Source organism: Phyllostomus hastatus, unplaced genomic scaffold (assembly GCF_019186645.2).
Source record: "Phyllostomus hastatus isolate PE091 unplaced genomic scaffold, TTU_PhHast_1.1 phas_contig_283, whole genome shotgun sequence".
Taxonomy (NCBI): Eukaryota; Metazoa; Chordata; class Mammalia; order Chiroptera; family Phyllostomidae; genus Phyllostomus; species Phyllostomus hastatus.
The window spans coordinates 7,423,498-7,450,551 of NW_025333833.1; the positions used below are offsets into that span (position 1 = coordinate 7,423,498).

At 47.5% G+C, this 27,054-nt stretch overlaps 1 protein-coding gene across 2 annotated transcripts in view; it reads right to left on the reverse strand.

Annotated features, from left to right (window-relative positions):
• The window catches only part of ASTN1 (astrotactin 1), a 269,721-nt gene extending 248,022 nt beyond the window's left edge, over positions 1 to 21,699 (reverse strand). For both annotated transcript variants that reach the window (XM_045838783.1, XM_045838782.1), the window contains exon 1: positions 21,409 to 21,699. In XM_045838783.1, coding sequence (XP_045694739.1) covers positions 21,409 to 21,691 — 283 coding nt within the window. In that variant the 5' untranslated portion in view covers positions 21,692 to 21,699. The remainder of the gene's footprint in view (positions 1 to 21,408) is intronic.
• Between the last annotated feature and the right edge of the window lie 5,355 nt (positions 21,700 to 27,054).

The following is a 27,054-nucleotide window of genomic DNA, read 5'->3' on the forward strand; positions in this document are numbered from 1 at the left end:
CGATAGGCAGCCGTGACTAATAGGAAATACGCATTCAGTCTCTGTCCCTGGCTCCTGGCACGGAGCTCCTCAACCCCCTTACTTTTCCCTGCGTGGTGAGGACTCTCTTACACACGGCTCCTAAATCCCTGGGAACGTCCTGAGTGATGGATCACCTTGTGTTGTACCGAGAGGGCTCTTGGTGGGCTCCCGTATGAGGACTGGACAGTAGGAAGGCCAAGCCATGATTGGGTGCTCGGAACTTCCAGCCCTACCCACCATCCTCCGGGGAAGGGGCAGGGTCTGGAGACTGAGTCAGTCATCAATCACGGCTCCACGATGAAGCCTCCATAAAAAACCCCTAAGGTACGAGGCTGGCAGAGTTTCTGGGGCGGTGGACACACCCAGGGGCCGAGAGAGCGGCCCCCCCACAACTCCAGGGGCACCGAGCCCCTGCGCTTGGGGACCCTTCCACCCCTCATCGTATGCACCCCTTCACCCGGACGTTTGCCTGGTTCCTGTATCGTCCCCTTCCTGATAAACAGGTAAGTGTAAATAACTGTGGCCCTGAGCTCTGTAAGCCATTACAGCAATTATTGAAAATGATGACAGGGTTGTGGTCAGAGGCGCGCAGGTGACAACCTAGGACTTGTGACCGGCATCTGAAGAGGGGGCGTCCTTCCCAGGGTCCTTCCCAGAGGGGTCTGCGCTAATTCCAGGCTGTCGGGACGGCCAACTGATATCCAGCGGGTTAGAAAACTGGGCCGTGTGGGGGAAAACCCACACGCTGGGTGTCAGAAGTATCGTGAGTCACGTAAAAGCAACGGTGTTTTTCTGTTAGTGTCAGATGCAGTGAAAAAGTGCTTCTGAGCAGAGTGAGAGTTATGCCGGCCGAAAACAGATCTGTCAAGAACCCGCCATAGCTGAGCAGACATTATAAGCCTCTCAACCACCTTTCCTGTTAGGAGAATGGTTCCTTACAGTCCCGAGTCATGTGAGCATTATCTACCAGAGCATCCTCCTAATTTAGCACCAGGCCTCCTGGTACAGACTAGATGCCTCGGAAGTGTTTTATGGATGGACGAGGTGGATGAAAAAATCTCCTAAGCACCAGTTCGTGGGAAACAAGGCTAACCCCCTTCACCCAGAAAGGTCAGCTCACACATAGAGCACGTTTTGAGGAGAGCACGGCCCGCTACTCTCCCTTGTAAAGTGTGGATCCTTCAACCACATGTGCACTCACTGGGTATCCATGTGTATATCAGCGCCCTATAGTTCCTGACCATTCTTTACTACCTATTGCTTGCCAGGGTTCTCTCACCTAAGTCAGAACTGTTCCCCGCACTGAGCAGATAATGCAACAGAGAAATAAAGACATGTTGCCCTGGCTGGTGTGGCTCAGTGGATTGAGTGCTGGTCTGTGAACCAAGGGTTGCCAGTTCAATTCCCAGTCAGGGCACATGCGTAGGTTTCGGGCTCAGTCCTCAGTAGAGGGCGCTCAAGAGGCAACCGCACACTGATGTTTCTCTCCCTCTCTTTCTCCCTCCATCCCTCTCTCTCTAAAAATAAATAACATCTTTAAAAAAAAAAAAGAAACAGAGACATGTGGCACTATGCCCGGGTGCACGCTACGGTGAGAAGTAGTGATACATGTAAAAGGTCTAAGACTTCGCAGGGCTCCGGTCAAGGGCATAGGCTTTGCGGTCAGGTAGGTGGAGGGATGAGTTTCACCCACGCGCTTTCTCGCCGTGTGATCTTGGGGAGACTACCCTCATGAAGCGTCAGTCCCTTTCAGCAGAACAGCGCTCACTTCACAGGGCAGTCGTGCTGGGTGACGTCACGGAGGTAGAGTCCTCCGCACAGGGCCCAGCAGGGAGAGCGTGGAGGTGGTGGGGAAGCTGCTCCCCCCGGGATCCCCGCTTCCGTAGGTAACACGCCTCCTCCAGGTTGGCACTGCCGGGCTCTGCCCTTGAACTCCTTGTGGGAGGAGGGGAACCCATCTGAGGGATGAGTGTGGGAGAAAGCCCCGAGCTGGCAGGGCTCCGCTCCTCCGACTCCTCGCCCTGTGTTCCGGGCGTCTCCATGCCTGAGGGAAGCGCACCCACTGCTCTGACCTCTGAACTCTGCAGGGGCCCCGTAGGGTCAGGTCGACTTCCCAGGAAGCCTGATGTTTGGGAACGTACGTTTAGTTAAAACGAACGTTAGGCAAGCCTTCTGGCCCTATCGAAGCCACGTCTCCCAGCATGGTTTTATCAGTAAGAAAGGTAATGTTTTCACCTCCGACTACCTCCTGCCTCTGCCTGCTGACTGCTTTTGAACTTGGGTAAGGAAGAGGGGTGACATTCACGGGGTCCACTCGACCCCAACAATAAGTGTGTCGCCAATGGCAGCGGGGGGCTAAACCGAAGCCCAGCTGTGTGCTCCACTGTCTCACCGGACTGAATGAAGTCACCCAGCAGGTGAGTTCGTGTCATTGTCATTGCAGAGCACAGGGGAGCAGCGGCTGCCCTCGCCAAGTCAGTACAAACGACTGAGCCAATTTACTGGATGGCCCTCATGCATCCAGGGGACGGTATCAGTGTCCACCGGTAAAACAAAGCCAGGGGGGGACTGTCACACCACCATGCCATGATCCCTAGCTCTAATGGTTATGTAGGCGCCTCCCCTTGCTCCTGTGTTTTCTGTCGTTATTGTTTCTGAGGCAATAAAACAAGTAATTACACATAACCAGCAAATCTACAAATTCTCAGCAAGGTGGCTGGTGTGTGGCTCAGTGGTCAATTGCTGTTGTATTGGTTTAAGTCATGCTCATACTGCCACTGGTGACTACATGATAAGCCAACCCAGGAAAAGAAATAAAAGAATTTTAAAAATTAATGAACAAATAACAGCCAATGTGGAACTAAAAGACTGAGTTCGCTCCCGTTCATGTGCTTGACATTTAGAAATTGGACTCCGTTTCCCGCTACTCCAGAGCACCCTGGACTTGGCCTTACTTTGGAATACCAGTTGCTGTGGAGTGATGTGGAAAGCCAGGCAGATATAAAATATAAAAATATAGAAGGGAAATACAGGAGGCCATTAGGTGACAACTACCAATCAAACTATGCATCACTATCACTCTCCATATCCCAGATTTTACGTAGAAAACAGGGAAAACCAAGAGCACCTTGTAGTCAGGGGGACTGGGTCTACTTTCCTCAAGAAAGGCTTTGGTTAAAAAAAAATTTAAAAAGCATCCCATGTAACAAAAAAACACTTTTGCTCTCTCTGGAGGCCATTGTTTAATCTAGCAAATTCCTGACTCCTACAAGGACAATGAAATCGGGGGACCTTAACTTCAGCCCTACCTCTCAAGCTCTCCCCCACTGACAAGGAGAGCACGCGTGGAAAACCAGGAGTTTTTGAGCCAGGAGAAAGGAGGGAGGACATATAAAAAACGGAAGGCTGAGTTTCATGAGTCATGAAATTATTTAAAGTGATTTTGACTCTTGGGAGAGGAGGGAGGGCTGCACTTCACCAGACAGAGGGGGTCCGCAAAACCCCTGGAAATCAAACACGAGTGCTCCCGGCCGGCTGCGCGCCCCAAGTGCCCATCCTCGCTCCTCGAGTAGCCGCCCCGCTCCAGAGTTCTCCATCCTCGCCTCCGCACAGGACCGGGGAGGACGAGAGATTTACTCGGTGGCCCGCAGATGAAAGCGTTTGTGCATTTGTACTGGGGAAAGCCCCGTAACTGGGTAATTTACATTTCCCCCAAAAACCTCCCTCTGGTACCAGCACTTCCAAGCGTTTGCCAAAGTTGTCTCAGGAAGAACATGAACGCCCATCACCGCCACCATAGTCATCCGTCTGCACTGTAACGACAGGGCTACAGGGAAGTCCCCTTTGCTACATTCCAGGGCCGGACGTCAGTCACTCCAGACCTGACCTCCGTCACCTACAGGATGGAGGACACAAGTCACTCCAGAGTGGCACCCAGAAGCAGCAACGCCACCCCGGGAAGTTGGCACCCAGGGAGTGGCAACTGAGGCAGTAAGATGAAGGAAGTAAATTCTTAGTGTTTCCAAACCACACATGTTCTTAAGGCCCCCAAATTTCACTCATTCCAGTCACATCTTCATAATTTTATCTGGCCATGGCCAACACCACCTAAAACTGTAGTCACTCTCATGGTTTTTAAATTAAAGTTTATTTTACATCAACTGTTGCTTAACCTGAATCTTAGTGGAAAAAAATCAATAAAATTATGAGTTTGATATGGCTATTGTTTTCTAAGTCATATATGTGCTACTATTTGTTTAAATGTTATATTGATAAAGTGTAGCCCAAGTACCACCTAAACATATTCTCCCACCAATGCTTATTTCTCAGTTTTGACCATTCATTACACTTGGGCAAGAAGTTCATTAGGAGAAGCTGGGCGAAGGGCTTTAGGGGCACCTCTGCATTATTTTAGCAATTTTTCTGTAAGCCTAACATTATTTCAGAATAATAAGCTATCACTTATTGGGCAAGGCTGACATTAAACAAGGACTCACAGGTAAATGAAATATCAACTTTCTTTGCCTTTAGGTTTTACTAGAACTTTATCAACTCCCTGTGGAAATTATGGTTATTACATATTTGCACAGCCTGTAACTTGCAGCTGATGAGGTCATGAGAAATTCTGGAATGTGCTCTCTACACCAGCTTACTGGACTAAATATGAATAGCGCGTAAGGCTGAGACCAAAAAGAATCAGTAGTTGATAGTGGAGCCCAGTGGTTTGGTGTTATCTCTGAACCGGCTTAACCCACTGGGTAACGGCCCCAATGGTCGAGGGGCAATCTGCTCCAATTTGGAGGCGCCAAAGTTTCCAGATGCTTAGGAAAGTTATTAATGATCCCTCATTCCATACAAGGCATCCGTACAGAGCATGATGGGATTCCAGCCCCTTCCCACAAACACACTCTAGGGAAGAATTCCTCAGCAGGTAAGCCACAGCATACCTGCGTGACAAATGAGCCAACTGGTGGGATCCGACACAAGCCACAGTCCCTAAACCCATCGCCTCTGGCCATGAGAAGACACGGAATTGACTTCAGGGAGACACGGAGAGATCTGCCACGAACAAGTGTCTTAAATCCTCGCATCTCTGAGTCTGCAAGTGTCCAGTCCCCAGGACCACGCAGTCTGGGACTGAGGTTTGAGAAACTCAGACTATTCTCTAGGCCCCTTGCTCCTGCACCATGAGGAAAATGAACCTCCAGCTCCCTCCCTCCGGTGGTAAATGCAGATGCAAGTGCCTTGGATTCAGAGTCTGTCTAGAGCAGCGCAAGCCCTTCCAAGTGGCTCAAGACAATAGCCATCTCCCTGGCCTTTTAATCTTAAGACCCCTGGGGAATAAGCCAAAGTTGCTTTAAATGCCATAGGCTTTCGGTCAGTGTCCCCTGTGACTTTTAAGAAATGATAACAGTGTGCCTTTCAGGCTGACGGTATATCCAAAATCCTGAAGAAAGTGGCTATAGAAAGCACCTTTAGGCACCATGTTTTGGAAATTCTTTTTTTTTTATTGTTGTTCAATTACAATCATCCCCATTTGTCCGCCATTACTCTCTCCTGCCCTACCCACCCCCCATCTCCCACATTCAATCCCCCCTCGTTGTCCATATCCATGGGCCCTTCATACGTGTTCCTGGACTTGATCCTTCCCCTTCTTTCCCCCATTATCCTCCCCTCTTCCCTCTGGTCACTGTCACTTTGTTCTTTATTTCCACGTCTCCGGTTCTAACCAATCACATTTCCTTCCTGACTTCTAGCCATTCCCCACATGGGTGAAGGGGCGGGGGCTAAACACTGCCCATCTAATGGATGAAAGTTACCATGTAGCTTGTGTGAGAGCGTGTGTGGGTGTCTGTGTATGTGTATAAAGCCCTGTCTTCCAAAGGAACCACAGGATACTGGTTAAAATTCAGTAACAGAGCTGGAGTAGAAGGAGGAGACCAGGAATGAACATTCATTCATTCATTCATTCATTCCACTTTTTTCTCGTTTATTCATCAAGTACTGACTACTAGATATGCACCATCATGAGGCTCACTGGCTGGAACAGTGATTTTCACCCGGTGCGCCACAAGAATTTTAAAAACATGCCACACCTACCCTGGCTCATGTGGCTCAATGGACGAGCGCCAGCCTGCAAACGAAAGGGTCGCCAGTTCGATTCCCAGTCAGGGCACATGCCTGGGTTGCAGGCCAGGTCCCCAACAAGGGGCGCATCAAAGGCAACCACACTTTGATGTTTCTCTCCCTCTCTTTCCCTCTCCCTTCCCCTTTCTAAAATAAATAAATAAAATCTTAAAAACAAACAAACAAAATGCAACACCTGACTGTTTAGTCAGGGGCACTGGCCACTCTTCCCTTAGATTGTCAAATTTAAAAAAATGACAACAGCCAACACAATAATAGCTACCCTGTGTGAATGAATCAAAATTATACCTATGCTTGTCAGATTGGCAGAAAATACATGTTTTGATGTGCCACAGAGTGTTGGTAATTTGTGTGTACCATGAGACGAGAAAGGCTGAAAATCTCTGGGCCAGAAAAAAGCAAGAATACCAACTAATGCCACTGTTGGGGGTGTTGTAACAAAAATATAAACCAAGGATGCCAACATTTGCGTGAAAGACAGTTCATTCTCTCTGGAATACAGGGTCAGTCCCCAGCGGAGGAGCCAGCCAGCCTCCGTCGGGGTTCTCAAGGTTCTTGGTCTCAGCAACCACGGCCTTCTGAAAAATTGCTGAAAAAAGTACAGTAGCTTTGGTCCATGCGGGCCACATCTGTCAACGTTTACCACATGCAAAGCCAGAACTGAAAAATGTTTTAAATATTCCTTAATTTGTTTGAAACCTGTAAGAAACCCACTATATGTTCATAGGCGCCATGTATTTTATGAAAACAAACAATATTTTTATGACTAAAAAATAATGCAAAGAGCCCTGGCTGGCGTAGCTCAGTGGATGGAGCGTGGGCTGCGAACCAAAGTGTCGCAGGTTCGATTCCCAGTCAGGGCACATGCCTGGGTTGCAGGCCATGACCCCCAGCAACCGCACATTGATGTTTCTCTCTCTCTCCCTATCTCCCTCCCTTCCCTCTCTAAAAATAAATAAATAAAATCTTTTAAAAAATAATGCAAAGAGTAACTTAACTTGTTCTTCTGGTTGTTTTTTTTTTTGCAGCTCTTAAATGTCCAGCTTCAGAAATGACAGGGGGCTTTCTCACCTCTGCCGCTGCACCGAATACAGAGCGGCGACGTGAGACTGTGGCCGGAGTACGGGAAGAAAGTCCTGCCTCTCGCCCAGAGATTAGGTTACAAGAGACAGAGCAGAATTTTCAGAGCCATTTCAAAAAAAGTGTGGCTATTCTTTGATACTACACCAAAAGTCAGCAAGCGTTACTATCTTAAAGTGAGTGGCCATGTGGCGACAGAAATGATCCACTGAGCGTCCTGCACACTCTTCAGCATCCGTCTGAAATGTGAATGTGCTTTGTTACCAAAGCACGGCTTTGAAATAGCACGCACTGGTCCTTCTGAAAATACTGTCTCGCCCTGGCTGGCGTAGTTCAGTGGATTGAGCTCGGGCTGCGAACCAAAGTGTCGCAGGTTCAATTCCCAGTCAGGACACATGCCTGGGTTGCAGGCCATTACCCCCAGCAGCCGCACACTGATGTTTCTCTCTCTCTCCCTCTCTCCCTCTCCCTCTCCCTCTCTCTCCCTCTCTGTCCCTCTCTCTCTCTCTCTCCTGCTCCCTTCCCTCTCTAAAAATAAATAAATAAAATCTATATATATAAAAAAAGAAAATACTGTCTCATGGATTTACATAGATGCTCCAAATGGCGGCCCATTTCATGACGCAGTTTCAGCAACTGTCCCTTGTTCATAGCCTTGCTGGCCTCACAAGATACATCGACCAGCATGGGGAAGCTGTCAAGCTCGCTGCGGCATTTACAAGTTTTTAATGATACTTCGTTTTTTTCCTCTCAAAAGCTCAGAGTTTATCATTGGCCACAAACACTGTCAACTGTTTTCCAAGTTCATGATGTTCGTTTTCAAAAACACGTTGGCCAAACATCCAGATCTGCATAACTATACAGAGTGGGGCAAAGGGAGGTTTACAGTTATTCATATAGAAAATAACATTTTAATAATAATAAAATACAAGAAGAAAGTCTGTGTTTCGTGTACTCACAACTGTAACCCCACTTCTGCCCCGCCCTGCAGTTTACTTGTTGTTTCAAGTTGTTGCTTCAGGCAAGAACGGTGGTATAAGACAAAAGCTGACAGTTCGGCTCCCAGCTCGAACAAGCACACTTCAGCTGTGGCACCAACACTGTCTGTGCACTCCCCACGTTGTCACTTCGGTGGCTGAAAGGACAAGCACTCAGTACTTAGTAGACTAATAAATAATCTGCAGCGGCTCATTAGGATATCCCTAAGTAAAGCTGCATTCTTCCGAGTAAGTAACTAGGAAGACAAGTAATGGCATCGTATCATGAGAAAGAGTGTTTTCACCTCCAAGAGCTTCTAGAAATGGTCTCATCGATCCAAGGGAAGATCTGTGAAATGCTTGAGACCCGCTGAGCCAGACCTGAAGGCTGCTCAGGGGTCAGCCTGGGGAGCCCAGCGGAACCAAGCTCAGCGTGCGTTCACGAAGTGCGTGCTGCGCACCGCACAAGCACCGCACAAGCACCGCACAAGCACCGTGCTGGGAGCTGCGGGCGCTGAGAGGACTGAGGAATTGTCGGCTTCTAAGGAGCCTTTTGGTCTCGTGGGACAGGCGGATGGAGAAGCAGCTCGTTTTTACGTTACAGAGTAGTCCCAGGGAGTGCGCATGCGCTGCTGTGAGAACACAAAGGAGGGGCCAAGGACCCTCGGAAGGAGAGGCTGCACCGAAGATGTGCGGCGCATGGAAGAATGAAGGGATTTAGGGGAAACGGTAAAAGAGGGAACGACGAGTCACCACTTCCCGGAGGGTGAAGCGGAGGGAGTGGCTGAAGGCTTCCTCCTCACCACCTCTCTCCCCTGTGGTCTGGGAGCGGGACCTCAGCTCCAGAAACGAACCCTGATCCATGGAAGCTGACAGTCCCCGCCTCCCTCTCGGTGCACAGAGGGATGGGTCTTGTGATGCTGGGCCGGCCTAAGTCGACTCACAGCAAAGCATGGTAAGGAGTGGCTGCAGGGGGCTGCTGGGAGGGAGCACCCTTTCCCCTGCTATGAGAGAGCTCTCCGAAGCCACCCTGACTCTTCCTCTGGACACTGCCCATCATGGGGACGTGATGCCTGGAGCTACCTTCCCGGGATGCAGGTCCCCACACCCAGAGGAGGCCAGAGCCATAAGGACCACAGAGACGCACAGCCAGAGCCCTGACACACGCAACCCTTCTCATCGACCTGCGCCTATGGGTCTCCTTCATCATTTACATCGGTTCGAGTTAAGTTGGCTCTAACCTGCAATGGAAAAGTTCCAACTCATACGAGGTTAATCTGAGACGGGGCTAGAGAAATAGGAACCACATCCCGGTGTACCCTTCACGCCTTCCGAGAATCCTGAGCATTCTTCAGCGGAGACTGCGAGTCAACACGGTGCCGTAAGGTAGGAAATCAAGAGGCTTTTGAAGGTGCCACCGCTGATCTGGGGAGGACTCTTTCTGTGTTTATGCCCTGGCCATGTCAGGCTTCTTTTAGTTTTACAAGGTACCTTCTTACCTATGAAAAAGTTGAGTATTACCCAAGAAAAGAAGGACAGGATTTCAAGGAAGATCAGCAGTGGCAAATGCAACCATGGGCTGTTCAGATGAGGAGAGAAGAGTGCCTTGAACTTAACCTTTGGAGGTCAAAGGCAACCTCAGTACAAAGAAGCCTACGAGAAGTCAAAAGCCACCACAAGCAGGGAGAAGAACGGCGCTGGCTAAGCGAGTACACAGGTAAGTGAATCATTTTTTAAGATAGGAGAAACATGAATACGTCTACAGGCTGAAGGGAAAGAAACAGGAAAAAGAAGTGGAAAGAAAAACTGAAGATCTAAAAGCAAGAAATGATAGGTACAGTGAGGTCCCAGAAGAGGCAGAATTCTTGGTCTGTGAAGACAGGCTTGTGTCTTTTTATTTCTCTTTCCATTATTTCTTTTTTATTTCTCTTTATCATGACCAGTGCTTAGCAGCTACTCAAAAAGTATTGGCAAAAAAAAAAAGAACAAGAAAAAGAACAAGAAGAAGCAGCTATTGTGCGATGAAAAAAAATGGGCAAATCTTATAAAAACACATTCTTAAAACTGCTCTCGTTTCTGAGAAATGAAGTGCAATGTATGGAGTGTTTTATGTTTCATGACTAACAAAATAATGCATTGCTAAAAGAAGGCATTTTGACAATATCTACATAAAACAAGTACGGACATTCAATTCAAAAAAGAAAAAGAAGTCAACTTTGCACCGCTCCTCTCTAAAAGGCACTGACCTTGGCTTCAAAAAGCTAGGCAAGCTGCCACGAGCGGGTTTAAGCTATTTGGGTATTGGTTGTAGCTCCTATGCACTGGGATGTTTCTTCACAACTACTTATCTGTGCTGTCCAACACAGTGACCACCAGCCAGCCACGGGCAGCTCCTGAGCGCTTGAAATGTGGCTGGTGCCACTGAGATATGCTCTGAGTGCAAAATACACACTGGGTTTAGAAGGCTTAGAACAAACGAGAACGTAAAATGTCTCATTAATAATCGCATGTTGATGATGTACTCATTCCTCGGTCCTGTTGGCTTCAGAGCTCATCAAACCCTCTACTCACTGCATTTTGACAAGACAGAAAAATGTTTCGGCACTCAGCGCTTGCTCGGGACTCGTCACACTTGCTAGAACTTGCATAAATCACAACGCTGCCCCACAAGAGAAAATGCTTCATCACTGGTTACTCGTCGGTTCCAGCACTTGTCATGAGTTCTACAACGAATTAACCATGAGTACTGAGGTACCACTGTATACCAAAATAATACTATTTTGAATATATTGGATTTAAAATATATTATTGAATTTTTTTAAATGCCGGCATTTGGAGATGAAAAGGTAAAAATGAATTTGGGGGTAGGGCCACAGGTCTGAGAGTTGAGGGTACAAGAGAAATTATGCCTGACAGTCTCAATTTTTCAGGCAGAGTATGATGCAAGGTCTCATGCAAAGTGTAAAAGCTTGAGTGTTTCTCTACAGCCTTTCACCCAATTTGGTTTTCACGCCTTCACTTCCTGCCTCCTTAGGCTAGAGCTCACAATTTATCCCCCAGACTCAGAACCCCGATGCTTACCAACGCCATCCCACTACCCTTTAATCTCAACGTAGACCATTTCCTCTGGGAAGAATTTCTACTATCCCGTCTGATTTAGTGGCTCATTCTTTACTAGCAAAGGAACCAGTTCTGAAGTCGGCCGTTCTATGCCCCACACTGGGTAGTGCGGTGGCTACGATTATAGGCTCTGTCGATAATGGTGAAGCTACTGAAATTGTTTTGGAGCAAACAAAGAAGGAAAACTTGAGAATTATTTTTAGGAAGTAAATTGTAAAATTAATACCGAATCCTGACAAAGATTTACACACAAAGAAAATATGGCTAACCTCACTTAGAAGCATGGATGCAAAAATATCCTTAATAATAAAACAGAATCCAACAACATATTTAAAAAATAATTCATCATTTACCAACCGAGGGTTGTTGCAGGAACACAAAGTTCAATATTGAAAAATCTGCCCTGGCTGGTGTAGCTCAGTGGATTGAGCGAGGGCTGTGAACCAGGCATTGCAGGTTTGATTCCCAGTCAGGGCACATACCTGGGTTGCAGGCCACGGTCCCCAGCAACCACACATTGATGTTTCTCTCTCTTTCTCCCCCTTCCCTCTCTAAAAATAAATAAATAAAATCTTTAAAAAAAAAAGAGAAATCTACTTACAGCCCTGGCTGGTGTGGCTCAAAGGACTGAGCGCAGGCCTGTGAGAACCAAAGGGCTGCCAGGCTGACCGCCAGTCAGGGCACATGCCTGGGTAGTGGGCCAGGACCGCCGCAGAGGGCACGTGAGAGACAACCACACACTGATGCTTCTCTCCCTCTCTTTCTCCCTCCCTTCCCCTCTGAAAAGAAATTTAAAAACGCTTTACAAAATAAAAATTAAAAACTTACTTACATAATTCATCCTTTTAATAAGTCTAAAAAGAAAAACACAGGATCATAATACTGAAAATATGTTTAACAATTTTGGGTCAGAAAAAAATCCAATAAATTCTTCATTAATGTGATCATTTTTGTCTATTTAACCCAACATCCATTATCATAATGTCAAGACAGCAGGGTTATTCCCATTAAAATCAGGAAAAGACAAGAACTTACATGATCACATCCTTATTTGACATGGGACTGGAGTTACAACCAGTACAATTAGACAGGAGAATAAATCAGAAGTATAAAACCTTGAGAGGAGGCTATGAAATGATCAGTGTGTGCACGTGATGCCCGTACAGCTAAAATGCCCGAGAGCGCCAGCTGAAACACACCGCTAACTAGAGAGCTCAGTGAGGTCGTGAGGCTGAAAATTTATCCACAGACATCAATAACTTTCGTACACACAAACTGTGATCATTTAGAATATACGGACGAAAAGAATGTACTCCTTTTATAAAAGCACAAAACAATAAAATACCTAGAAACAAATCTAGCAAGAAATATAAAAGCACTATGTGAAGAAAAAATAACTTTACAACTCTATTAAAGGGCAGGCTGAAAGACTGGACTAATACAAACAAACAAGCTACTTAAACAGAAAAACACAACATCGTAAGGATTTGATTCTTTCTCAGTTAATTGAAAATCTTAATAGAACTTGAAACAAAATACCACTAGTTTTTGTTATTTGGTGGGGGGGGGAGGTTTTGTTTGTTGATTTTTTTTAGAATTAGACAGGCTTCTTTGAAAGTTTATATGAAAAAAATGGCTAAGAGAACCCTAAAAAATAGTAGCAAAGAATGCCTAGTCCTACCAAATATTAAATACATTATGGAGCTTCAGTAAATAAAACAATACAGATTGGCACACGAGGAGGTATAAACAGTAGCACAGTGGTATGAATGGATCTCAAAAATACAGTGCTGAAAGGAGATATACATGTTATTAAACTTTTTTTCCCTCCAATCAACCTTTTATTATAGGGGGGGTGTCAGCCAAGAACCCAGAAGGGTAGAGGTGAAATTCTTTTCCTCCCCTGCAGAGCACCAAGTTCCACCACACAGCCCAGGAGTTCCGCAGGCCAGACCAGCTAGGTCTGCGCAAGTGGGCTCCCGGATGTTCACACAAGGGCGACAGGGCCTAACAACACATTTCTCAAAACACATCCCTGCCGCTAAGTGGCACAGGATTGCACATAAGACCGGTACTCTAACTGATAGAGCTTTTCCCCACGGGGGAATGCGTATACAATTCTGACACAGCTACAGAAGCTCAGCAGAACTGCACAATGAAACAAATAGATGGGCGACGGTGGCAACCAGATTTCTCACTGTTGGAGCAAACAGAGCAGGAACAGGAGGCCAGCAAGGTCCAGGGGTTAAATAATAAACCAGACAATGATAATTACAAAAGAGATTAGAGCTGGAGACCTAAGTACGAACTCCTGCTTAGCTTACTATATACAAGATGGTCACATGTGGGAATATTTATAGGTATGTGTATGAGTCAGTGTACATACGTGCATTTCCTCATTCTCAGTTGACAGAGCCTAGAAATAACCGCTGCCCGCCCCCGCCCCACCATCCTGGATCTGTTTCTAACACCATCCTTCAAAGAAAAGAATCAGGGCTCCTTGAGAAAACAGCTGCTTCTGGGACCTGGGTGGGCCATACACAAAGTGAGCCTGGCGCAGACAGAAAGTCACAAAATGCGCAAAAACCAAAAAGCCACATTGATGAGGGCATGTCAAAGGGACACAGAAGTCAACCGAAAGAGCTCCCATCAGGCAAAACTGGAACACTGGGAGCAATAAAAATCAATCAAGTAGTATTAGATTATAACCCAAAGTACAAAATAAGTATTCGTGAGTCCATATGATATGAATAAATGATTAAATAAATAAATTTGTGGGAGATAAAAGATGATTCTGTTGTAGAGTAATTTAATGTAAGTTATATAGATATGTTTTTAAAAGGTGGACTTCAGCTCCCCATTCCTTGGGTATGGACGATGCATCCAAAGAGCACAGTTCAAAGAGCACAGTTATGAAAAGGGAGAAAAACAATGACTTTCATACTGACCAGGATGCCTCAAAATTGCCAACATCATCAAAAACAAGTCTAAGAAACTGTCACAGCCAAGAGAAGTCCCTAAGGAGAGGGGACAAACAACTGTAATGTGGCATACTAGATGGGACATATATATTTATAATATATGTATTTGGAACTATATATACATTAGGTAAAAACTAAGGAAATCTGAATGAAGTATGGACTTCAGTCAATCATAATATATAAGTAATGGTTCTTTAGTTGTAATAAATATATCATACTCCCTGGCTGGCGTAGCTCAGTGGATTGAGCGCGGGCTGGGAACCAAAGTGTCCCAGGTTCGATTCCCAGCCAGGGTACATTCCTGGGTTGCAGGCCATAACCCCCAGCAACTGCACATTGATGTTTCTCTCTCTCTCTCTCTCTCTGTCTCTCTCTCTCTCCCCCTTCCCTCCCTAAAAATAAATAAATAAAATCTTAAAAAAAATTAAAAAAAAAAAGAAATATATCATACTAATGTAACATGTTTATCATTAGAAAAAATGTGTTTGGGGTATGTATCTTTGCAATGTTTCTGTAAATCTAAATCTTTTATAAAAATTAAGTTTATTAAAAAATAAATAAAAGCAAAAATCAAGTATCTGCCTTGGCTGCGTAGCTTGATTGGTTAGAACAACGCACCCAATAGTACAAGGTTGTGGGTTCCATCCCCAGCCAGGGTACATATAAGAATCAGTGAATGAATACATAAAAGTGAAACAACAAATTGATGTTTCTCTCTCTCTCTTCTTCCTGTCCCCCCTTCCTCTCTCTCTCCCTCAAATAAAAACTAAATCGAGCAACCGCCAGAATGTTTGAAGGCCCTCCTCTTCCCCTTCCCACCAGCCCTAATACCACCCTGTAGTTTGCATTCCTTGTTTGCTTGCTTTTCATACAAATTTTATCCTGTTTGCAAGTCCTTCAACAGTATCTTGTTATTTTGAATTTTACATAAATAAAACTGCACCACATGTGTATTTCAGCTGGCAATTACTCTCATGTAACAATACAGGCGTGCGGCGTATCCACATTGGCACCTGTGGCTGCAGCGCGTTCACTTTCTCCGCTGGAAGAGTCCACTGGGTGACTGACTGTAACATCGGGCACGTGTCCCGACTCCTGTCAATGGGCATCAGGTCACTTCCAGGCTTTGTATGGCCACCAAGGTTGGTCCAAACACTCCTGTGTATACATGTAAGAGCTCTGGTGTAATAAACACCCAGAAGTGGAATTGCTGGGTCATAAGGCATGCGAGTATTCTATTGTATTTACAGTGCCAAATGGTTTTACCAAAGTTGTCCTGTCAATTTAGATCACCGCTGGCAACAAGTTACTTTTTCAAAATTTTGTACCTTGGAAACCTAGGGAATCAACAGAGGCACTTTGTTTTTTTTTCTCCAAGTTTTAAATTGTCTGTGATTAAAAAAATGACTGTTCCATATTTGCAATGAAAAACATGGTGACAGATGCCAAATTGTAGTATATGAGTAATTACCATAGGACTTAACTTGTCCTGGGAGATTAACTTGCTCAATATAGAGATTTTTCTGTCATCTGGTGCACATATATTTGAACTTGGTATAAAAGGAAAGAAATGAAGACTTGGCATTTTCCTGCCGAAAAGGTTGCCCAGTTCTGTTCTTGTGAACTGGCCTTAATCTGAGATGGGTTTAATTACATTCCTAAAAAGAGGAAGGAAGGAAGAAAGGAAGGAAGGGATGGAGGGAGGGAGGGAGGGAAGGAAGGAAGGAAGGAAGGAAGGAAGGAGGGAAAGAAGGAAGGAAGGAAGGAAGGGCAAGGGAGGGAGGAAAGCTGAAAGGAGTGAGTTCTATAAAACAAGACCTCAATCTTTCCTCCAAAGACAAATAAAGAAATTAAGGCTGTATTTTATTTTTCTTTGAAAAACTCCAATGTCTTGAATTTAAGCCACACCAGTATATCTGGAAGAGCATCGGATGTGCTGTAAGATTCATCACTCCCGCATTCAAAACTCCTTTGATGTATAAAATCTACATTTCTGTAGAGAAACCGTAAAATAATAACACTATGAATTAGTGCCTTCTGCTCAGATGAGTTATTTAAATGCTGAAGACCCTATCTGAAGATTGCTACCATTCATCCTCCATGTCTTGGATGCGGCTGGCACTCTATACAAATCTGTTTACTGTTAACCTAGGCAGCTCTAGCGGAGAGCAAAGGACGAAAAAGTAACACGTTTTAAAGTTTCCTTTCAAAGGGGAGATGGAGAGACGTGCGGGGGAAAAAGTTAGGGATGCTTCCTGCCAGGCAAAAGCGCACCAGTAAGGGAAACCACGTCCGATGTTACATTTGAAACCAGCCACAATGGTCAGGAGCCGTAACTCAAGCGGCTGCACTGGGCTCTGACAGTGGATTCTAAGCACAAGTCCCCCCCCTTCCAAGGTCAGCGGCCTTGGGAAAGGAGCTAGAACCACAGCAGCCTCTGGGTGGCTCCCTTTGCCAAGGGCCCACGCTCCCCAGATTCCCAGCTGGCATTTCCGTGGGGCCCTTCTGAGAAGAGTGCGGGACAGGTCAACGCTACCCACAGGCAGCCCACCGTGCTCCTCGAGACTGTGGGCAGCCTTGCAACATGGCTGCCCGAACCTGGAAACTACAGTCAAATGAGAATTCCCCAGTTCTGCTCAGGGAAGTGCACCAACCGAGGCAAATATTTCCCAACAGAGCTCAGCCTCTTCCGCGCCACGGGCTGTGTGAGGAGACACTCCGTGGGCAAGGACGTTCCAAAGGTATCCACACAGCACCCAGTAGGAGTCCTCCATACGAACTAGACAAGTGCACCTTCCCTGTTCTAACCACTGCCAGGGCTCCACTGATCCACGGGGAACAAGACGAGATTTTTCTGTTAAACGAAGGCACACACAGTAACAAAGAGAAAGCCCTAAACGTTCTACCCACCTGAGTTGGAGCCACGGAGCCATCAGCTGCCGGCTCCCCGCGACCCTAAGTTACAGGACTCCCCGGATCCTCACTGCTCCCCTGCTGGAAAACGTGGACAGCCTGCCCTTGCCACCAGACCCGCCTTCAAAGCCTGTTCTTGTAACCACCACGCTGTCCTGCGGGACTGCTCCGGACACCTGAAACAGCGCCTCGCTCGGGAGCTCACTGCGGCTCCGCGGGCTGGCTGGTGAATCTTCGGGGGTGCCTTCCTCCATCAAAACCGCGGCGGCCGACGCCGAGCTCCGAGGCCCGAGAGGAACGGCCGTCTCCACTAAGCGGGACGCTCGCACCAGCCCAGCAGTTGGGTCTGGAACAGAGGAGCACCCCCTTCGTGATGAGACGGATAAATGCCGTACGTGCTGTCCCCGCACAGAACGCCGCACTCGACCGTGGAAGCCACTCCGGGTGGCCCTGTTGTCCCCCAACCAAAGGCAGCTCCCAAAACAGGAACATCGGCTGTTTCCAGAGCTGAGGTGCAAAACTGGGGTCGACACACGGAATTTTAATGGACTAACTGGACAAACTTTTCCCGTTGTCCCGAGAGGGGCATGAGGCCTATGTATCTAAGCACCTGAAGTGAGAAATTGCAGTTATGATGCCGCAGAGAGTTTTACAACACTTCCGAAACAGAGGTTTGGGGTGCTCGGAGCCGCCTTAGAAGAGGCTGGGCCACGGTGCAGTTGGGGTGTGTGGGGAGCACGGCCTTCTAACGGTGGCCTGTCTTGGCCCAATGCATTCAAAATCCAAACTTTTTAACACGACGTAGCCAGACAAAACACAACCAAAAGTCGCATGGGCCCGCTGCACCACAACTGGCAAACCTTACCTCAATAGGAGACCCCGCGATCCGCTCCACTGCCCCTCAGGGTAATCCTACAAGCCAAAGTGACCACAGGGAAGGCGGAGGTGGCCTCTGGAGGTCGCGCCGCAACGCCGTCCGGCGTCAGCCCTCCCTCGCCTGATTTCAGGCGGAGAACCGCGCCGAACTCCACAGAGCATGCGCGAGCGAGCCTCGTGGCTCTCCTCCCGTGAGGCTGATCTCCCTCCCGGCCAAACACGTGCCGGACCCACCACGTTCACTCCCACCGCGGCCGTCCTCTACTCGTCTTCCTTGCAGGAGGTCAGACGGCCTTGCCTGCCCCAGGCTGAGCCAAGTCTAATCTACCTTTAATTCCGGTCGTGTGTGTGTGTGTGTGTGTGTGTGTGTGTGTGTGTGTGTTTACATAAAGATCACAGAAGTGGGATGAACTAAGACTGCCTTGGGTGGAGGAAGTGCGTAGGGAAGGCTTCCCAGAGAGAGGGCGTGGGGGCGGGGTTTAGAAGAAAAATGGATGATTGACTGCCAAGGGGGGGAGGCGGGAAGAGCATTCTAGGCAGAGGGAACAGCACGTGCAAAGTCTTGAAAAAGTCCTGAAAGGTCACAGCAGACTTGCAGGGATAAGAGGCTGGGGAAGCTGGCTGTGGTGGGAAGGAAAAGATCCTTGTCCGTCTCACTGCAGTGACAGAACTTGATCCTGGAGACAAAAGGAAACCAAAGTGTCTGATTTTTGGTCAAGGCCCCAGGTCAAGCTTGTGTCTTCAAGGAGTCTGATCTTAATCAATGCAAGTTTCTCCTTCCTCAACCTTCCTATGCCACACAATCCGGTGTTACCACTTACCGCTCTTCCGGTACCTCCGTCTGTGTTTCCACTGACCAGAGAAGACCTGAGGGCAAGAGGCTTTTTTGATTGATGGATGGATTGACTGATCTATTGATTGATTTTAACTTCTATATCCTAATAGTGCCCAGGAAATGAATGCTCAATAAATTCCCAGGACTGGCTGATTCAGATTTTTTCAGGGGATAAATTAAGCAGACAAGGTTCCAGAAATAAGAGTAACCAAAGCTCCAAAGCAAAGTCACCATAGCCCTTACGACTGGCTACAAGTGGCAGAATCCAGGACCACAAAAGTTAACTTCAAAAGCAACTACACTGGAGTCTACCCTCCATGAACTTGGACTCCTCTCCCTTTCTGCCCAGCTCCGCTCCACCACCGAGCTGAGGGGCACTGCAACTCCCCCTGAGGATGCTGGGCCAGAAGGAACAGGTACTAGCTCATCTCTGGTTCTGAACACGCCCCGTTGACTGAGAGAGCCATGGACAATCAATGCATTTAGCAAGTGCATCTGGCCCTGAAGTGAGAGAGCGAGTCTGTTCCTGTGTGTCAATGCCAAGTTGCAGGAGGTTACCATAGCAACTCCAGCAGGGTGCTGCAGTGGGCAGCTTTGCACGGAGGTGCAGGAAACCCATTCTTTAACATGTGGGCTTTTGCTGTGCCCACTGGATCCTAGTGGGCCCATCATTGCTTCAGGCCCTCGCTTTGGGACTCTGCAAAACAAGGACGTGGAATGCGAACACGCGCTAGTCTAATCTTCCCTTTCTCATATCCCACTCATGTCCCTCTTCAGCGCGGCACACACTGCATGTGGCTCCCAGAACAGGCTCTTTGGGAACACATAATTCCCTAAACTCGTTCTTATGGGCTGTGATGAACAGACTGTACTTCCGTATCAGCAGGGCTTCGACACGGCATTTTCATCCACTGAATAACCAGCATCTCTACAATGTCGCCATCCCCAGTTCTTATTATATTATTAGTATGTTTTTAACACAAAAAATAAATCATGCCATCAAGGGTGTAGGTTGGGCTTAATGGAACCATAAACCAACTTTTCAAAGGCCAGGCAATTTCGGAAATTGCTTTTCCGTGGGGGTGGGACATGGGAGTCTACTCACCCACTTCTTAATGGTTTCGGTGTGAAGGTCTCTCTTGTGCGTGAGGAGAGGTTGGGTAACATTCTGCTTGCGGCTCTGACCTGCCTATGGCCCTCAGGAAGCCAGGTTCCTGTGAAGTGAGCTCTAGGTTGTAGGACATTAAGTAGAGGTAGAACAGGCTCCTAGATGCCTGCATTATTTTTTCTCGAGTCTAGAGTCTTACTTGTGGTTATCTCTGAATTCCCTCCTGGGCAAAATAAGAATGATTTACAGCATCACTAAAGAAATGGATTGCAAGGTGGGCGTACCCAGCAGGGTGAGAGCTACACCAGCGCAGTAAACAGTGAGGGAAACAGGGGTTAACGAGGTCACCCGAACCTGTGGGGCTTTGCAAGGAGCTGGGGCAGCCCACAACACCTTTGCAGCTTGGTCGTGAAATAGAAGGGGTGGTTAGAAGAGAGGTCATGTCTCCAGTACCTCAAGGAGTTTGGTGGCCTAAGAACGTTAAAACCCGGGTACCAAGAGAGCTATGTAAACAGACAGACACACAAAGGGAAGAAGGAAGCGCCTCTTGCCGGGGTTGGCCAGGTGTGCAGGAATGCCCGGGCCTACCTCCAGTGTCCTCAAGAACAAAGAGGATGCCCTCACGAATGGAGTCCTCCTGGTGAGTTCTTTACCCAGGGCATCGTGAGGTGACAGGAGATGTGGGGGTGGCCGAATGAGGGGCCGTTATACACGTAGGACTGGCCAGGAGGGACACCAGGTGTACAGGAAACTTGGGTGTTCTGAGGGAAGGCCAGAGAGAGTGTCAGTCACCTGGGGACAGATGAGGATCTCTCAGTAAGTGAAGACAGAGGTCCAGCCAGTGCTGTGTGTCCTGCACACGCGTGGCAAGGTGACAAGGGGCTACCTGTTTCCTCCTCCCGCAAGAAACGCCGTGGGCGGCAGTGGGCGTTCAGGGCTGTGCAGCGGAGAACTGAGCATGTGGCCAGGGAGTAGGGAGAAGGGCTTATGGGAGCTGAGCCGGTGGCGGAGCAGAAGTGCTGTCCACGCGCTCCCGAATGAAAGCGGGGAGGTCAGGGCTGGGGAAGATTTCAGAGAGGCTCTGGCGACCCGCTCCTTTGAGTCAGGGCAGCTGAAGGAGGCTGAGGGCCCAGCACCCAGGTAGGATGTGGGGAGAAGTCTGGTGCACTGAGGCGCTAGCCTGCAAGTGGGTGTGGAGAACGGCCTGGAATGGGGCGGATCCACCGAGGTAGGAGTGGGGGAGGGGAGGTCGCCGGCCAGTGGGTGTGTAGAGCGAGCCGAGGTGGAGGGGTGGGGGGGTGAGGGCACCGGCCAGCGCCTCGGGCCGCCTCGACCTCCCCCGGGACTCACCCAGCACGAAGTAGGGCAGCTCCGTGTTCTCCAGGTCGTCCACCACGACCATTTCGCCCGGGAAGTCGTTGCGCACCGAGAAGAGGAGCTTGGGCTCGGAGGCCGAGGGGCTGTGCATGATGCTGAGGTCGTTCTCGCGCAGGAAGGGCAGCGCCGACACCGTGATGCTCTTGAGCTTGCACTCCAGCTCCTTGGAGGGATCCCCGTCGCCAGCAGCTGTGGCCAGCACCGCCGCCGGCCCCCAGCAGCAGGCGAGCAGGGCGCAGAGCCCGGCTAAAGCCATCTTGAGCCCCGGCGCCTTCCTCCCAGCGCCGCGAAGGTGGGGGAGGACGCGAGCAGGGAGGGAGCGAGCGGGCGCGCGCGGGGGGCGGGGGCGACTGGGGAGGGGACGTGCGGCGGGAGAGCCCTCGTCCCCAGAACGAGAAGCCGCTTGCGGTGCGCCGGGCTCCAGCGCAGATAGATGCTCGGCCAGCTCGCCCGCGTTCTTTGTTTCTCCTAGCTGCTTATCTGGGGAAGGGAAAAGGGAGGGGGGTTAGAAGAGGGGGAAATGGGTAGGAAGGACAAGGAGAGGAAAGAGGAAGGGCGCCAGGGATTCTAGGGAATCAGGTCAGCCCCCGGCAGGTTGCCCGAGCTCTAGCCTTTCTCCCCTTCACGTCCTTCGGGAGGAGCTCACTCTTGGCTGTCAACCACCTGCAGGGCATTTTAAAAATTCGGTCTTTGCTGTGCAAAATCGTCCCTCTGTCCTCACTAGTATTCTGCTGGCTCCGGGAGGGCACACGCAGGCACACACCCTAACAGGCCCCACTCAGAGGGCGAGGGGCGGGTGGGGGGTGGTCTCTCCAGATGCAAATCCATCCCCAGTTATTTTGTGGATGTAGCTGGTCACATTCTTGTCTTGTTAACCACTCTCTGGATTTGTATATTGGATAAGCCGCTGCTGGGATAAATGCACTGTGTATTCTTTACCCAGCACTAACTTTGCAGAAATAGTTAAAGAAAATACTAGTTATATAGATATAGGTAGATCGAGAGGTAGACATGAACAGCGAAGAACCAAGCCAGCCTACTGCACACAGTGAAGCAGGAGACCAGAACTTTCATTTGCAACTTTTCTCCGTTTCATTTCTATTATAAATGTTATCTGCCGTAACCAATACGCAGATGGCTTGGGGGAATGCTATGATTGATAGAAAGAGGAGCACCTGCTCAGAAAAATGTTGAGCCTTTAACTTTAGAGAATCCAGTAACTACAGTGGGGCTGGAAGGAAATGAGACAAACTAAAGTTTCTGAGCACGCTTTCCAAATGGAGGAGGAATAAGAGAATATCCTTGGGTGTGGGCCAAGTCCATCTCAGCCCAGTTGAAAGTAGAACGGGGTAGATAAAAACAACAACAACAAAAAGATGCCTATAAGTTTGGTTCCCATTGGTGCTGGGCAGTGTTGCCTTGAAATGCTAACAGTATGAATAAATCGTGGTGGAAAATGACCTCTGTGTGTGCTGGAATCTGACCTTTAGCTGAACTGGCTCTCACACGATAACCAACAACTTTTTTTTGAAAAGCATGCCTCTCCAGCATCATGGACTCAATGCTGATTTAAATATTAGGTGCTGGAAGAACGTTACAGGTAATTCCTACTCTCTACAAGTGGAACGCACCACGCTCTTCAAAGAGGACCCCATTTTAGAAGCAACTTCATTCATAGTCTGCCTGTGGTCAATTTATTGGCATAGGCGAGTGCATGTTCTTAAAAAAAATCCTTTGCCACATATGTTCACGAAGTTACTCTAGTTGATGGATGGGAATAGAAAAAACTGAGTCATGTTTACAAAAAAAAACCCTCCATTGCAAGTCTGGATCTAATGTGCCTGAGGATCAACCCGGAGGTGTGTTAGTTACCATGGAGCAGGGCGAACAGCTGCAAAACAGATTTATGAGCTACTGACCTTTCTGAAACTCATCCTCACCTTCACTGCTCCCCTAGGAGGCAGTGAGGTAGAGAAAGACTCCGTGACACTGTTTTTCCTGCCCTCGCTAGCATAATAAGCAGTATCAAACCCAGCAGTACAGGGTGCACCCAGCATCAGGGTGAATGCCAGGAACGACACACTTATTCCTAGGACGTGAGATATCGCGAGAAACTACCAGATCACTGACTGATCCAGTTTCTCGTCTGACAGATGAAGAAATCGAGACCAGTGAAAACAGGGGCTTTACCCAAGCCCCATCTGCTGACAAGGAGTGAAGACCACGAGATCGTTTTTGCTCAGTGTTCTTTCCGCCGCACGGCGCTGGTACATCTGGGAGCACCTGTGGTGATCATTGGACTTCATGGGTCAGAGTAACTCATTCACTAAACATAGGCGTACCTGCTGCAGGCTGGACCTTAGGCTAGGCAAGGACAGATAATAGAAGAAAAATACTCCCTTGCTTTTGAGTAGCACATAATCAATGACCTCAAAATCTTTCTAATTTTCTGAAGTGTCTTGAGTCGTTTCAGAGAACCCAAGTGAACCATGTGGGGTTGATTTTCTGATAAGTCGATCTCTAGCATTCTGCGCCTGTCTATGTAGTCATTTTTGCATGCTTTCTCATTGACACAAGAAAAATAACACATGGATAAAATGGCCATTTTAAACTGTATATGTAGTTGGAAATATTTGGAAGTTGGTGTTGAAGGCTTTATAGACTTCTTTCTCTATGAAATAGTGGAGCAAGAAAACTGTACAAATAGAAGATAGAATTTTGCCTTTGCACTGGATTCCTGTGAACTTGGATACAATGTCATGTGGCATCCTCTTAAGGAATTAAACACCTAGAGATGGAAGAGAAGTTGACGTTCACAGAAACCAGCCAGCTGTACTGTGTCATGTTGCACGTTTCCATGGGACTGGAAGAAATTTCTATGCTTTTCAGTCTTTACCTTCGTGTACAGCCAATGCAATGTAGTGAAACCACAGAACTGGGTTCAAGTCTCAACGCCGTAATTTGCCTGTTTGGGGGTGAGCCTGGACCATTCCTATCTTCAGTGTTCTCCTGCATGAAATGGGGTCGGTGGTTGCTGCCCACCCCATAGGCTTGAGATAATACAGGTGCAAGTGTTTATATTCACTAAGACACTGTCACGTATCAGTTTCTGTTATCCCCCACCGGACTCTCTCCTGAGATCCAGCTCCCCGCATTCGAGTACCAATGGCCTTGCTTCTTGACTCTTAATAGCTTCCCAATGCTTCCCCTGCTGGTAACCTATTCCTCACACAGCTAGCGGGCTGATCTTCAGGAAATCTTGCTTTCTTAAGCCATTCTAAAGGTTCTGCTGCCCATGGGAATAAGTTCAAGCATGGCTTAGAAATGTAAAAACTCTTCCAAATCTCATGCTTATTTATTCTCTTAGATTTATTGCTTACTACACTATCCTTCCCTCCCCGCCCCCACCCCACAACACACATAGCACAACCCAGCCAGATTAAAGCCCGTTTTTCAATTTTACTCTTCCCATGCATTTTGTCCCCCTGGAACACACCACTTGGGGTTCTCCAGCTTGTCCCATCCCTGCAGGCCACACCCAGCTTCATCAGTGCTGTAAGACCTTCCATCGCTTCCTTTTCTCGGAGCTCCCCTCACGGGGGACTTACACACACACACACACACACACACACATGCTTTAGGAGGCCAAGGGCTATTTTTTGACAGAATGTATTACAGTCGATATTCCCATTAGCAGAATAGAAACAATAAAACATGCTTTTTAGAATAGTTGTGAGAAGGAAATGAGATTACGTATAGAGGAGCTGACATATTTTAGGCATTTAGTTGGTGCTCAGTGTGATAGCTTTTGCTATTATCTGCTTATTCAATTACTGCAGAAAGAATGTAGGTTTCAGAATCTTCTGCGTGAGGTTTTTTTTCCCCATGTAGTAGCCAGAAGCAAGTTAAGTGATTTCCACTCTTAGCAGAATACTCAGGATAAATGATTGCATGTCTACCAAAAGACATGCACAAGAACATTCAGACCAGGTTTACTCGTAATAGACAAAAAATGGAAGCAATCCAAATATGCCTCACTTGGAGAATAAATGTCATAGAGTCATGTAACAAAATACTACACAGCAATAAAAAGTAAACACTCAAGTACATGGGTTAATCTCACAAACTGATAAATGAAAGAAACCAGAAATGAGAGAGTCTAGTCTAAGACTATATTTATGGAATTCAAGAACAGATAACATTCATCTTTGAAGATGAAAATCCCAATACTGGTTATCACTGGGGAGAAGGGCGAGACAAACTTCTCGGAGTGCCAGAAATTATGTGGAGAGTGTTCACACTGACACAGATATAGGCAAAAAGTCATCAAACTGTACACTTGTAGAATTTTTTAATGTATATTAAATCAGATTTTTTTACAGGGCTTAGGAATCCATAGGAGAAGAAAGTACAGGCAAGTTTTTTTTTTCCCCAGTTGTTTTCTTGTCTCTCAACTTCACCCCATTTCCTTTTCCCTTAGACACCTTGGAAAATTTAACTTTCTTTCCATTGAAATTGGTAACAATTTGCTCAACTACCTCTTCCCTTTACTCATTCCCTTCTCCAATTTTATGAGAGCCCCAACACTTAATGTCTTATCACCTGGGACAAGCTCAGGGAGCCTCTGTCACTAAGGAGCACAGGAGTAAATAGCAGGCAGACAGCAACAGATTTAGGCTGCCACTGGTTGAGTTGGGTATTTTATCCAATAGGAGAGCTGGAGATCCTCTGAGACCACCACTCTGAAACATTCTGTAGCTTAGGCAACCAAATGCCTACAGGATGGAGAAGGAGGGTCAAACCTGTGTAAGATGCAGAGGAGGGAACACAGGTGAAAGTGATGGGTGGGTGGGACCAAGGGTGTGTATATGAGGACTATTTCTAATTTTCCTCCATTCATTCAGAACACTGGGCTCCTTGATGCTTTTTAGCTAATCCTGATTAATATTACTTTGATGTTTATTAAACCTCTGCATTCTTTCATTTTTCCAACCAAACGATCTTTTGATGTTGCTCTTCACTTAAGGAACTAAATCAAACACTTCTCTCCCTTTCTGACCGTGAATTCTTTCTGTATTTCTCCTGCCACATGGCCCTCTGTGAAACCCCCAAACTCCTTCGCCAGCTCCAACCCCAAGCTCTTGCCCAAAATTTAATGTAGTATGCGAGTTGGCTGGACGTTATTCAGTTTTGCATCCTCGTGCAGACATAAAGGATATATGTTACACCCTTTGATTCAAAGTTAACATCACTCCCCCTCTCTCCCCACCCCCACCCTGCCATTCACAGGCTCGGCTACAGCACCTGCTTCACGGGAACAAGGCTGGTCCTGTTCTGAGTCTCTGGTCTCCCTTTAAAAACCAAATGGAGATGCACGGTCCCTCTTCCTGCCACTCACTGAAGTGGAAGGAGACACGCAGAAGGAAAACAGCACAGGCACAACAATTCCCTCTTTCGGAGGCTGGGCATTTCCCTGCTCCGTTTCTCGCCAGGAGTTCTTCTTGCCTCTGTCTCTACCATCCTGGTCTGGGGACAGAATGTTTCTTGATTTAGCTGTTCTAAGTCTCGAAATCTGTTTCTCTCTCTACTCTTCTGAATGTCTCCTATCTTCTCTCTCTC